The 14,839-nt window shown below is 48.8% G+C and overlaps 1 protein-coding gene across 1 annotated transcript in view; it reads left to right on the top strand.

The window, feature by feature from the left end:
* The window catches only part of Dcps (decapping enzyme, scavenger), a 43,061-nt gene extending 28,422 nt beyond the window's left edge, over positions 1–14,639 (top strand). The window contains exons 3-6 of the mRNA XM_057766219.1: positions 1,930–2,075; positions 9,298–9,411; positions 12,300–12,410; positions 14,181–14,639. Of these exons, the coding sequence (XP_057622202.1) occupies positions 1,930–2,075; positions 9,298–9,411; positions 12,300–12,410; positions 14,181–14,456 (647 nt within the window). The 3' untranslated portion in view covers positions 14,457–14,639. The remainder of the gene's footprint in view (positions 1–1,929; positions 2,076–9,297; positions 9,412–12,299; positions 12,411–14,180) is intronic.
* Positions 14,640–14,839: the final 200 nt, after the last annotated feature.

The raw sequence follows: 14,839 nt of genomic DNA, 5'->3' as shown, positions 1-14,839 counted from the left end.
GGGCCTCTTTGGAGAAACATCCAACTGATGTTGCAACACCCAGGTCACCATCCTTCCCTCCCCTGGCCACCTTTGTTGAAGCACCAGCTGTGCCAGATTTTATTGGCAATAGTGGGAAGGATTTAACCATAGGCAGCTGGTGCTAGACCAGGGCATCCAAATACAATCTGCTAAGGAAAATCACAGGATTTCTTTGGGTTTCGGTTTTTCAAGGTGAGGTTTCTCTATGTTAAGAGCTGGAAATCAATATGTAGGCCAGACTACATAGAAGTCTGCCTCACAGAGATCTGCCTGTCTCTGCCTCCAGAGTGCTGGGATTAAAGGTGTGTGCCCTCACACCTGGCTCAGGATTTCTTGCTAATTAAAACTTAGAACAGAGGCAGGATCTCCACATGTTTGACTCCAGCCTCATCTACCCAGTGATGTCCAGGCAAGCCTGGGTTACAAAGTGAGACTGTATCAATTAAACAGACACACAAATAGACAAACAGTGTCCTTGTTAGGGTTGCGATTGCTGTGATGAAACACCATGACCAAAAGCAAGTTAGGGAGGAAAGGGTTCATTTGGCTTGTACTCTCACATCACTGTTCATCATCAAAGGCAGTCAGGACAGGAGCCTGGAGGCAGAAGCTGATGCAGAGGCCATAGAGAGGAGCTGCTTACTGGTTTGTTCCCCATGGCTTGATCAGCCTGCTTTCTTACAGAACCCAGGACCACCAGCCCAGGGATAACCCCACCTGGGCCCCCCCCCATCAATTACTAATTAAGAAAATGCCCTACAGCCAGATCTTATGGGGGCCTTTAAAAAAAAAAAAAAAAAAACTAACATAACTGACGTTCCCATCTTTCAGATAGCTCTAGCTTGTGTCAGGCTGACATAAGACCGGATGCCTTGTCAGCTTGACACACACGCCACTGTTAAGCTGTAACCTTTCCTTTCTTACTCATTTCCAAACCACACATTAGTAAAACCTCAGTATAAAACAGTTTACAGACTTAAAAATTCCCACACTCTTTACAGTTTGAAACACTTTAAAATTAAATCTCTTTTAAAATCCAAAGTCTCTTTGAAAACCTAAAATCTCTTGAAAAATTCCAAAGGACGTCTTGGAAATGTCTGGAGACATTTGGTTGTTGCAGAGGAAGGAGACCTCCACGCTGAGGCTGGGCTGCTTCTGCAGTAGACATGCCACAGTACCTTGCACTAGAGATCCATTCAAGCCAAACTATTGATGGTGCCACCTGAGAAGCCTGCACTGACTGTCCAGTGCTTTTTATTTATTTGTGTGTGTGTGTGTGTGTGTGTGTAGGTCAGAAACCAACTTGCAAGAGTTGGTTTTCTCTGTCTACCATGTGGATCCCAGGTTTTAAACCCATCAAGCTTAGCATCTTGTGCCTTTTTCTCCTGAGCTGTCCCACAAGCACCCCATTCAGCATTTATGAAGAGTTCTAGCAGCAGACATTGTTCTAAATGCTTCTCGGGTGATAAACTCAGTTCTTCTTCCAGTGTTGTGACAGAAGAACTGTTGCTATCTTCATTTGGTATACGGGGCAGTCAGGGCGTACAAATTCCCAATTTAGGGCCACCATCCCACTCCGAGAGGCAGACCTTGAGCCCAAACAGCCTGGCTCCAGAGTCGTCTACACTGAGCCTCTGAGCTGTGCTGTGCTACCCCTCCTTAAGAGAGCCAGTGGGCTTCAAGCCACCCTTGCAGCTTTGCATCCAGAAAGCCACATTCTTAGACATTTGCGTGTAAGAAGTGAGAAACCTCTGGTCACCGTGCCTGGAACATGGAGGTGGGGTGGATATGGTTAATTTCATGAGGGGCCAGTGAGCCATCAGCAAAAGCCTTGTTCTGTAAGGAATGTGGGTCGGCTCATGATCTAATGGTCCTTCTTTCTTATTAGACTATGCTCTGTCATTGTAGATATAAAGACTACTGTGGTGTACCCTGCCACAGAGAAACACCTGCAAAAATACATGCGCCAGGACCTCCGCCTGATCCGAGAGACTGGAGATGACTACAGGAACATCACTTTACCCCACCTGGAGTCCCAGAGCCTCAGCATCCAGGTGACTAACTGCCAGGACTCATAAACTGTTGATCCTGTAGCTGGTTTCTCTTGCAAGCACTTGTTGGGATCATCCCAGAGATGACCTAGGGCTTGCCCAGTATGTGTGCCTGTGAGACTGCAAAGAGGAGCATGGACTGGATCTGTGGAGTTGAGCTCCTGGTGTGGGCCGCTTGCTGTTTTATCCAGGACAGTCACGGCGGGCTTTGTGATCTTGGGTCTTTATGAGGTACTGGGCATCCACTGACCTTCTCAGAGAATCCGGAGAAATTTTATCTGCTCTGCAGTAGTGCTGTATAGTCTGAATATGTCCTCACTAAAGATCTGTGGGTGGGTAAAAGCCTTCTGTTGGGTTAGGTGACCTTGATCCAGCCTCTTATCCCTAGTCTTTCCTGCAGGAGACAAGTCTTAGAGCAAAAACTTCCCTGTCCCTCCCTCTCCTTGCGTTCATTCCACAGCAGACTGTTCTGTTGTCCCCAGTGTGTGTTTGGTATAGACCTGTGTATACAGGATGACAGAGTGCTCTGGCTGAGCCAGATACAGGATGCTTAGCTCAGAGATCCTGGCAGGTCTTCAGTTTAGGCCAAGTGCCAACCAGAGCCTCTGCCTGGAATTGGCCCCATGTGGATACTCACAGTTAAATATGATGGATGCATATTGATGAGTCACTTCCTAGCCCACTCGCTGGCATTCACCGGTTCCTTCTCGTTATCGCTCACTCATGTTCTCTTTGGGTCTTTTTTACTGCCGTTTCCATGCTCGCGGTACATGGGAGAGAGTATTCTTAGGTGGGAAGCTCATAGCCATTCCTCTAGAGTTCAGAAGGGTGGACCCCAGGCTTGAGGGAAGAATAAGGAAGGGGAGATTGTCAGTGCCCGAGGAAAGCGGTTCCCCTGGGAGACCAGGTACTGACAGCCTTCTTGCCAGTGTCTAAGACTGGGAAGTCCAGTCATGGCCACCCCCCAGCAGAATTTGCTCACCTGTTCCTTTGGTTCAAAATCTTTCATTCTTTCCCCCTTTTTAAAATTTGAAACAAGGTGTCCTAGTTCCATTTCAGCTGCTGTGACTAAAATATCCTGATAAAAAGCTACCTGGGGTGGGGTTATTTTAGCTTTACAATTCCAGATTATAGTTCACCACTGTGGGGGAGTCAGTGTCAGGAGCCGAGACAACTGATTATATCACATCCATAGTTAAGAGCAGAGACAATGAATACACGCATACTTAGTACCCACCTAGCCTTCTCTGCTTTTATACATTCTGGGACTCTAAACCAGGGAATGTTGCCGCCCACATTTAAACTAAATTTTCCCACATCAGTTAAGTCAATCAAGATGATTCCCTGTATCAGTGGTCCTCAACCTTCCTAACGCTGCGACCCTTTAACACGGTTCCTCATGTTGTGCTGACCCCAACCATAAAAATATTTCGTTGCTACTTCATACTGTAATTTTGCTACTATGATGAATCATAATGTAAATATCTGGTATGCAGGAGGTCTGATGTGTGACCCCTGCGAAAGGGGTCATCAGACACCTTAGTCTCGACTCACAGGTTCAGAACCACTGCCCTACAGGCATGCCCGTAACCTGATCTGGGCAAGCCCTCATTGAGACTTTATTTTTCCGGGTGGTGTTTGGTTGTGTCAAGTTGACAATTAAAACTAACAAACACGCAGTGGTGGCGCACGCCTTTAATCCCAGCATTTAGGTGGCAGAGCCAGGCTCTCTGAGTTTGAGGCCAGCCTGGTCTACAGGTTAAGTTCCATGACAGCCGGGACTACACAGAGAAATCCTGTCTCGGAAAAACAAAAACGAACAACAACAAGAAAACCCAACCATCACACAAGATGTCAGGTAGTCCAGGCCTTAAACTCATTACGTAGCAGAAGATGGGCTTGAACTTCAGATCTTCCTGCCTCTGCTGCCCCACTCCCCGGAATGCTAGGGCCACAGATGTATATGACCACCCTCAATTTTACGTGGTACTGGGGACTGCTAGGCATGCATTCTACCATCCGAGCTACATCCCAGCCCCTTTCTTTTTAAGACATCCTGGCATTTGTTCTGTCTTGGTGGAAAGGAGGTGTCCTAGGGACCTTCAGGAACATCAGTTTTGTGGGGCTATTTGTGTATGTGTGGGATTCAAGAGAAGAGACCCTTGTCTGACTGATGTGAGTCTTGTAACTACCTTATTGTGCGCCATTACCCAGTTCCACTTGCAAACAAAAGTAATTCAGCAGAACGCCTTTCTTCCAAATCTTGATTGGCCTAAGCTTCTAGCGTCACTGGCAGTAGTCTTTGTATTATTGAGTATCTGCTGTACCCTAGGTCCTGTGCGGGGCTTTAAGGAGGCTCCCAGCTGACAAGCCCTAGCTAATGTCCAAAGTCTGTCGGGGAAGATGGGCATGCAGGTAGACAGCAGTGATAATGACACAGGCCCACTGGTGGGCTGTGTGAGCGCAGTGGTGATGCTGTGAGAGGAACCACTGTAGACATGGGGCCGCACACATGGAAGCCTCCCCTTGAGTTGAAAGAGAAATGTAAACGGTAACAAGGTGGACAAGGCAGAGGGAGAATAAGTCCGGAGGCTTCATACTGGTGTGACGAGGCACAGGTTCCGTGGGGCTCAGTGGAGATGGCCCTGAGTGGTCTGGAGGAGGTCTGTGGAGTGTGCTCAGGAGACCAGACGTGCACAGGCACTCGAGGACATTTTTAAAAATAGCAGCAGGAAATGCTGTTTTTTATCCACTGTCTGACGCTTCAAGGACTAAACCTGGGGCATATACATTTTATTTTCTTAATGAATTTTTTTACATTTATTTTTTACTTTATTATGTATGTGTGTGCACACGCACATGTACACCATAGTGTACAGGTGGAAGCCAGAGGACACTCGGGAATTCTAGGGGTCAGACTCAGGTCATCAAGGTTGGCAATAACTGCCTTTATCAATAACCAATTTTGGCAGCCCCATGTATACATTTTAAAAATCTATGCTTTTGGGCACTGGAGAGATGGCTCAGAGGTTAAGAGCACTGGCTGCTCTTCCAGAAGTCCTGAATTCAATTCCCAGCAACCACACAGTAGCTCACAACCATCTATAATGAGATCTGGTGCCCTCTTCTGGTGTGCAGGAATACATGCAGTCAGAACACTATATATGTAATAAATCTTTTAAAAAGTTCTATGCTCTTTTTTTGGCATGTGTACAGGTGTCTGGTGTGTGTGCACGTATGTGTATAGATATTCACATCTGTGTGTGTGCACGTATGTGTATAGATATTCACATCTGTGTGTGTGCACGTATGTGTATAGATATTCACATCTGTGTGTGTGCACGTATGTGTATAGATATTCACATCTGTGTGGGTGCACGTATGTGTATAGATATTCACATCTGTGTGGGTGCACGTATATGTATAGATATTCACATCTGTGTGTGTGCACGTATGTGTATAGATATTCACATCTGTGTGGGTGCACATATGTGTATAGATATTCACATCTGTGTGGGTGCACATATGTGTATAGATATTCACATCTGTGTGGGTGCACGTATGTGCATAGATGCAGGTGCACATGTCTGCTGCTTGTGGAGGCCAGAGGTGGATACTGGATGTCTGTCTCCATCATTCTTCACTTTCTTTACTGAACTGAGAGAGTGTAGACTCAGCTAACTTGGCTAGCCAACTTGCCCTTGGGATTCCCTAACTCTGTCTCCTGAGCACTGAGACAGATTACTACCAGCGACGTTTTTTTCTGTGGATGCTAGGGATCTGAACTCTGGTTGGCCTTTTTGCTTATGTGACAGGTGCTTTATCTCCTGAGCTGTTTTCCCAGCCCTAAATATCTGTGATGTTTCTAAAAATGTAGATAGTGCGATCAAATTTAACAAGTGCAAATGGAGCAAGACTAGAAACCAGCCTAGATCCAAAGCAGAGAAAGACAAGAAGCCACTCAGGGGAAAGCCCCAGCTGGGTTACAAGGCTCAGACTGGTAATACAGAGATGAATGACTGTGGAGTGACCCTGGGTCCTACTGGAGTGAAGAGTGAACAGGGAAGCCTCCATTAACAAGGGCAGGATGTTGACTGTTTCGGTGGGGGATGCTTATGTGGAAGACATCATGTTCAGTTTAGGATTTACTGAGCACGTGCTGGGTGCCAAGAACTGCTGTGGGCATTTTGCATGCATTACCTCAGTCTTCACACAGGTCTTTTTGGAGACAAGACAAAACCAGGCTGTCTGGTTCCAGTGTCTGGGTCCTTAGCAAGTTACTCTGTCTGGTTCCTCAAATTTGAAGTACTTATAACCTCCTAGTAGAAGGTTAATAAAAGACACAAAATGGCAGTGGTATGCCTTGACCTGAAGCCTTCAAGATCTCCTGACTAGAAGTCCGTTTGCAAACACATTCAGCTTCTGCATCTGCTGGCGTTTGGTTTCTCACCTGGCGTCTGGAAGTTGTGACTCACAGCTCTTCTCAGTTAGGTTTGTGGGAACTAAGAAGCATCCCATTTATCATGTGCCCACTGCTGTTGCCCATACAGAAAAGGATTCTGCGTGGAGTTGCCATTACCACACAGGATAGTACAGCATGGCCGGAGGAGAGCGGCAGGGTGTGTGAGTGGATTAAAAACCAGAGGGAGAATGGAAAGGGACCAGGTGTCCCTTGGGAGGTCCAGGGAGGAAAGAGGACTTAGAAGCTGTTGTCAGTGTCACGCTGTAGCTCCCTGGACTACCCACCAGGACTACACTGCCCACCAGGACTGGCTTTCAGGGGCAGCCTCCCATCCCCTGAGTCTGTCATTTGTGGGAGTTTTGTGTGAATTTTGTTCCCTTTCCCTGCCTTTCTTCTCTGGGCTGCTGGCCATGAGACTTCCTGTGGATGCAGGTTCCTGCCCTTGGCCTGGCCTTTCCCAGGAGGCAGGATATGCTATGCCCAGGTTCCCAGGCTTGGAATTTCATGGGCTTGCCTGAACTTCCTTGCGCCTGCTTCTTCCTCACCTGCAGACCGGGGATGATGACAGCAGGTTGCTGTGGCCACTTGGCCTCCAACTACCGCCTTTCTCGTTTTGCCTTCTCCATTAAACAGCCCCATTGTCATTTCTGCACTTGCTATTCCCTGGGCACCTTTGCATGCAGGCTCTGGGAGAGTGCTTTTATGTGCATGTCCTGGTTAAACTCTTCCCCACAAGCCTCATGCACAGATCTTAGGAGGCTGTTGTGGGTAAGAGGATTCAGTTGCTTGCCCATGGAAGCAAGTCAGAGTGGAGCCGAGGAGGTGCTGTCATGCTCCAGAGCTCATTCGAGCTTTGCAACAGTGTGTGCTGCTCTCCAGCGGGAGGTGTGTGCCTCTGGGCAAGGACAGTCCTAGAGGCCAGGTGAGGTGCACCGGGACTTTCTGTGGTAGAAGTTGTCGGGGTCTCCTCTTTCCCATTTCTGGGAGGCTTCAGTCAGTGGCTGAGGAAATGCTTCTGGAAGAATCTTGGCCCTAGCTTGTGTGTGGTTAGGCCGCAGGTACTTTGTGGAGAAGCCATCTCCAAGTTGAAGGGCTCTAGCAGGCCTGGGCATGGTGAAAGTGGCGCTAGCAGGCCTCACCCTTCCCCCTTCCCTCTTTCTTGTAAACCATAGGTTACATCCTTAAAGCTAGCCACCAAAGTCTGTTTGGATACTTTCTTTTGCTGGACTCATTCCTAAAGCTGATCACCAAGGGCCAGCTGTCAAAATATTGAAGCCCAGCAATCGAAAGCTCCCTTTTTGGCTACCCTAATTAATATTCGATCAAAATGTACTATTGCATCCTGACCCATTCTAATACAGATTTCCCCCTTAAAAAATCACACACACACACACACACACACACACACACCCGCAAGGTCATTTGCTGCTGTTTTCTGCCTGAGTCAAAAATCAGCCACTTCCCCACTTGATCAAGAATCTACCTGTGAAAATAAATGTTTGGATATGGTTTGTGCCTAATCCATGGTCTAGGAGGGAGCATCCTGCTGTATGCAAGCTGGTTCCTTCACAAGTGGTCTCCAGACGACTTCCAAGAAGTGGCTCATCTTAGCTTGTTCTAGGGAGGCCATGTGACTTATTGGTCTGTCCTCCAAATCTAGTTGTGGGGTCTGCAAGCCTTCTGAACTGAAGTGTCACATTGAATAATTGTTGGGACCCCAGAAGCCAAGGTATCTCCAGCAGATTCCTCTACTCCCTGCCCCCATTCCAACTGGGTACTGAATATATGGTACAGACCCCAGGCCAGCCCCCTGCTTTTGGCCTTTGGGGACATTGCCTACGCCAGTACTTCTTAGAGTGGGAAGAGGGGTTTCAGGGCCTTGCCTCCTCTCTTTGTGAACCTGGAAGTCCTGACTTGGAGGAAGAAGGGGTAGAGGTGTGACCCCAGCAACTCACTTCACCCCGTTTGCTAACCGCTGTGTCTTTTGGATGTGGGACACTCCTGGGTGCAAAGGACTCTCACAGCTGGAAAAATATAGAAGAACCAGAGATTCCTGAGTTCTTGGGTGCTGTGAGCTCGGGAGCCCCTCAGCCTAACCCCCTTTCAGTATGGTTTTCTCACAAAGCGCCCCCCTCCCCTTCCCACATGTACAGCCATATCCTTGGAGTCTATTCAGGACTAGGGAAGGGGCCTCCAAAGACTGTCAGCTGCTACTCAGAAGGTAGTAAGAGAGCTGGAAATCCTGTGAGAGTACCATTGAAACCTGCTGTGTCTGTGTGCTTTTCTGTTTTGCTTTGACTTGTGGGGCCTGCCTGCAAGGCCTGCTGATACATGGCATTTCCAGCATCTTCAGGTGACAGTTCTCACTCACTCACTGGCCCGTAGAACCAAAGGCTTTACTGCACTGCGGCTGACTGCTATTACAGAAAGAAACTTCTGTGCTCTTGGCCTCTTTGAATGTTCCATGGATATACAGTGTCTCCCCTGCCTTGGTAGGCACTGGACAGGTTAGCACACGGGCAGAGATAGAGTGTGGATGTCTATGTTGACCAGGAGAAACCTAAAGGACCCATCCCTGTCTGAGCTGCAGAGACCTGAATGATGACAGTGAGAGCCAGGACTCAGCTATGGTAGAAGTGGAGAATCTTCCAGAGCCAGTGATTGTCCATCCCGAGTTTGTAGCCTTTTATAGTAGGACCATTGTTCTTGGAAGGCCCCAGTCAGCTAGAGTGAGTTTGTAAACCCTTTCTTCTCTCCTTCCAGTGGGTGTACAATATTCTTGACAAGAAGGCCGAAGCTGACCGGATTGTTTTTGAGAACCCGGATCCTTCTGATGGCTTTGTCCTCATCCCAGACCTCAAGTGGAACCAGCAGCAGGTAAAGACTAGGTGCTGGAGCAGTCCAGCCTCTAAACTCCAGCCTCATTGCTGCTGGGCTGCCTCTGGGGATCCTGCCCCCTTATAGTGCTGATTACTGTTATCCAGTAAGGAGTGGCCTGCGCTCCTCCAACTGACATTGCATAGCTGTTATAGGCAACCACTTTTGCTTTCATGGATCAGCTAAAAAACCTCTTCTGACTCCACTCTTAGCCAAAAGGTAGCATGGAGGGATGTTTGCTTCCATGGCTGTAGGCTGTGCGTCCCCTCCGGCAGCCTTGCACCTGGAAATTCTGGGTTAAAGCCTAGTTAGTCATGGGAAGTAGGTGTGGACAGGAAGAACTGCCTCATGAGATTCTTGAAGACTGAAGTGCTTGTGACTTCAGGGCAGTTACAGCCTAGGGATCACAGAGAGACGTGAAGACAGACTTGCACATGTCCATTTCAGAAGCCCTGGATGCTCTTGAGCCCATGGTGCAGAGAGCAGAAATCATCAGCCATCTGGCCCAGGGTTGTCAGGATCTGATCTATCAGCAGAGCAGCCATTTCCTATCCCCTTTAAGCTGGGGAAGGCTTTGGACACTGCGCCGAGACTAGCTGCATGGCTGGAACTCCTCGCTGCAGCAGTAGTGAGGGGCAGCTTAAGTGCTCCACCTTGCTTGCTAGTGAAAGTTGGCCCTTCCTGGCCTTTCCTAAATTGTATGTTAATGGTGCCATATTTTATTCAGTGCCTCAGCTCCTTGACTTCTGACAGCAGGGAACGTCAATGCTCCTTTAGAACTTGGCTGCGTCCCCAGGAGTAAGACAGGTCAAATCTGAGCTTCTGATTCTTGTTCTGGGCTGAGGGTCAAAGGAAGAATTAAGGAAACGGAGTCCTCCAGCTTTAAGGAGCCTTTCTGACATCCTTGAGTCTTGTTTGCCATGTCTCCTGGAGACATACTGTTCTCCTCTCTCTTCTTCTCTCCATTTCTGCTGAGAATCAAACCTAAGGTACCAAACATATCAGACAAGAGCACTAGCCGTGAGCTGTGTCTCTAGCCTTAGAAGTTTATTTATTGTCCTCAAACTGGTGACCCTGGTTGTGTTCATTTGTCCTTCCTTTCATCCATTCAGCACATATGTAGCAAGTGTCCAGTGTTGCCAGAGGTTATGCCTTCCTAGGTCATGCCTCTCCCACCCCTGCTTTGTTTTGTTTACACAGGGCCTTGTTCTCTAGCCCAGGCTAGACTTGTGATCCCCAGCCTTCCTGAGGTGTGTACCTCCACAGTTCTATTGAATTCTATTAAGAGATCGCCTATATGTTGGGCAGTGGTGGCACATGCCTTTAATCCCAGCATCCGGGAGGCAGAGGCAAATGGATTTTCATGAGTTTGAGGCCAGCCTGGTCTACAGAGTGAGTTCTAGGACAGAGTCCAACGCTACACAGAAAAACGCGCCCTCCCCCCCCAAAAAATCACATGCTTGTGTTTCCTGGTTTCCCCTTGGACTGCTCACTAATGTGAAAGTACATTACCTGGGCACAAGACATGAAGGGAGAATCCAGATGGAACTTGTGTAAAAGAAAGGGCTAATGGGTACAGCTGAGATAGCAGCCTTGGGGCAGAGCCCAGATTCTCGGAACTCTCGTGGGGAGAATGACTGCCATGAGGAGATTGACATACTTGGACAGCAGACATTATATGGACACTCTCATTCCCGGTTCTTAAGTTGGGGCTCTTGGGGATTTGGCTGGGTGACTCATGGTCTCCAAACTATCTCCTTGAGGAATCTAGCAGGTCAGACCTCAGGACTAGAGGCACTGCATTCTTTCTGGACTTCACTCCGCAGCCTGGCACGCGACTGTGATAACCAAGCAAGGCCAAGGTTTGGGGAGCAGGGAGGGTGTGGGGAGGGCTTCCGGGCAAGAGAAAGAGTTCGTTTGCTCTCTGGCATGAGATTTTGTTGACACTGGTTCTTTGCTCTGTTGTGACCTCCAGGTTTTCAGCCAGGCGCCATTTACAGGAAGGACTGCAGGAAGGGCCTCTGTGAACCAGTGAGATAGGAAAGAGAGAAAGAGCTGACAGTTACTGTGGCGCTGGTAGCTGACAGACCCAGACCCTTGGACTCTTTTTTTTTTGTCCATGTGTTCCCCCACACCCTTCATGCACCTTTGACTCCACATACATTGAGCTGCCACCCTCTCTGAGCCTTCTAGATCTGCTCCCGTGCCTTTTCTAGGAGAACTTTCTGGATCACCCAGCTCGCTGGAGCCTTTTTCCTCTCATGTGTTGGTCCCTTTATGTCATGGAGTAGTAGCTCAGTAGTGAGCTTGTGGTAGGCATGCAGAAGATCCTGGGGTCTGCTCTCAGTACCACTGAAAGAAAAAGCTGCCATGCTCTATTTTATACAGTAGATTGACGTGGATTAAGTTGTAAATTCTTCAGGACAAAGACTTATGCTTGGCTCTTCCCGAAACTTGCCGATCTCTCCCTGTCCACTCTGTAGAGTATATATATAGGCATTCCCAGATGATGAATTTTTTTGTTTTTTGAAAGGTGAGCTTTTATTAGTTTGTTTTTGTTTCTTTTCCTTCCTTCCTTTTCTTTCTGATTTCTTCTACTTTTTAAGAAAGAGTCTTGCTGGCCTTGAACTCTCAGTCCTTCTGCTTCAGTGCTGGGATTACAGGTATGTACCACCATACCTAGATCCTTAAGATGCTTTAACAGGAAGAACACATGGAAATCTTGTTTTTCAGCTGGTCTTGTCATCCAGGGCAGACAGCCACCTATAGTACCTGCTCTTTGGTCCTGCTGTAGGGTTTCCTGGTGGAGCCTGGTGGGTAGGAATGCCCTGGCTTAGCCTCCCTGCTGAACCTAGCATTGTCCTGTTCCTCCATTGGTGTCTGCACAGCTTGATGACCTGTACTTGATCGCCATCTGCCATCGCCGGGGTATCAGATCACTTCGGGACCTCACTCCAGAGCACCTGCCACTACTGAGGAACATTCTCCGGGAAGGACAAGTAAGTTGCTTCACAGAGCACAAGCCCAGGATTCTAGCAAATTCCAGTGTCTCCCCTGGGTCTTTTTCCTCACTCTTCTCGAGTCTGTCTAGATTTCAGTCGTGAACGCTACTAGAACTCACTAGATTGGTTCACAGGCAGCCCTGGCCTGCACCCCAGCTCTACTTTATCCCTTTCCTTGCCTCCAGACTTGCCCCCGTGCCTTTGTCTGCAGGTCCCATGTAGGATGCTTCTCTTCCCCATAGGTTGGATCCCTCCCATCGCAGAATCACCTGTTTTTGTTTTGTTTTGTTTTTCGAGACAGGGTTTCTCTGTGGTTTTGGAGCCTGTTCTGGAACTAGCTCTTGTAAACCAGGCTGGTCTCGAACTCACAGAGATCCGCCTGCCTTTGCCTCCCAAGTGCTGGGATTAAAGGCGTGCGCCACCACCGCCCGGCCAGAATCACCTGTTTTATTCATGACAACCACCTTGTGCTAGACGAGTTCCTTGAATATTGGTCACATGACTTGTATATATGCACATACCTTCTCACCTGGACTGAAGGCAGGCTGAATTCTGTAGCACCTTATGTTCTGGGACATTTTAGGATAGAGAAAGGAACCATCAGGGCAGGAGAGGGTGAGAGAAGAATGGCCAGAAGCTTGGGTTTGTGGTCCTGGCCTGATGTTTGGGTCGTAGCTATCAGGACCCTTGAACAGGTCACTTTCTTTGCCCCTGAAGTCCCTAGACCTCAGGGTCTGTTAGGATCCCCTTTGAAACCACCACTCTACAAGCTGAGTCTCAGCCTTTTTTCTGAAATATGTAGACACCTGTCCTGTCGGGGCCAACAGTCACAAGGGTGCCTAGCCAGGAAGCACTCTGCTCCTTTCAGGACAATACTGGGGTGCTTACTAGGTACTGCTTCCCTTGCTGCTGTGCCCTAACTGCCTTCTCCCCCTTGGTGTCCTTCTCTGGGTGTCTTTTTCTTCCTGGGGCTACTAGTTTCTCTCAAGAAGTAGCCTTTGGATATGACCAGTGGCACAGAGGAGTGTTCTCTCAGGAAGGAAGTGAGTCTCACTTCCTTGCCCTGGCAGTTTGGGTAGGCTTGTCCTGCCCATCAGCTCTGCTTATCCCAGAAGGTTCCCCTCTTCCCCCCTCTTCACCCGGCCACTGTGATTCTCCGCTGATAGCACCAAAGGCAAAGTATGATTTGGGGTTAAATTCTGAGCCCACAGAGGCCTAAGTCTTTTTCTTCTCAGAGGGAGCTGTGGGGTTCGTAGAACTCTCTCTGTCTCTGAGAAAGGTAGAGTTGGGAAAGGGAACCAGGACTAACTTAATGCTTTCTTCTTTTGCAAGGAATGCTGCTGAGGCCTGAGAGTCCTTCCTGGAATTCCTCCCTGCATCCTTTCCCTTCTACCAAGTTCCTAGCACAGCCCCATCTCCACACAGCCTCATCCCAAAAGGGCGCTACAGGGAGCTGGGCTGACCTTAGGAACAGGGACTTCCTGGACTGCCAAAGGAAGAAGCCCATGTTTTCTGGGGCTTGGTGTGACTAGACTGAGAGCCATTTCCATTGGGGGAATTTTTCGGCTTGGCTGCGTCACCGCATTTTTTCAGTTTCTTAGAGAGAAGACCAGAATAGATGGCAGAAGGGGCAGAGAGCTGGTGCGGGGAGGGGGTTGTAAGCCATCCCAGGCTAACTGGAGCAAGAATACAAAGGGTCCAGTTGGGGTGAGCAGAGGATGGGATGCTGGCTCCTGATGACCCTTCGCCACTGTCTTTCCTTACCAGGAAGCCATTCTGAAGCGCTACCAGGTGACAGGAGACCGCCTGCGCGTGTACCTACACTACCTGCCCTCTTATTACCACCTGCATGTGCACTTCACTGCCCTGGGCTTCGAGGCTCCCGGCTCAGGTGTGGAGCGGGCACACCTGCTGGCTGAAGTGATCGAGAACCTGGAGTGTGACCCCAAGCACTATCAACAGCGCACTCTTACTTTTGCACTTAGGACTGATGATCCCCTGCTTCAGCTCCTGCAAGGAAGTCCAGCTACCCCGAGTTGCTGAGAGAACCTGAAGAGAGGGTGCTAGTGGGCCGGGGCTTGGGTAGTGCGGGCTGGGTTTTATCTCTGAGGGATTTCCCTAAATTGTATTTTGTAGTTTCTTGGCCTTTCAGCAAAGGTCAAGTGTAAGGTGTATTTTGTACTGTTTTATTCCTCACAGGAGAATAAAGTACTTTTTTATTGGTGAGGGCTGATGGTGTAGCCTGGCGGAGGCAGAGGGTAGTAGGGAAGGTGAGTGGGCAGAGTTGGCGGGGACCTCGTGGGAAGGGTGGAAAGTTTCAGGGTGTCACCATAGCCAGTGAGTCACAGCCTCTTGGAAGGTTCAAGAATTTCCTCTACCTCCCCATGCTTTCTGTACCTGTTGACACCCTTGTCCTGAGTCTCCAC

Source organism: Chionomys nivalis, chromosome 4 (genome assembly GCF_950005125.1).
Source record: "Chionomys nivalis chromosome 4, mChiNiv1.1, whole genome shotgun sequence".
NCBI lineage: Eukaryota > Metazoa > Chordata > Mammalia > Rodentia > Cricetidae > Chionomys > Chionomys nivalis.
Note: the sequence above shows the minus strand (reverse complement) of the source record. Positions and strands in the feature narration are given on the sequence as shown.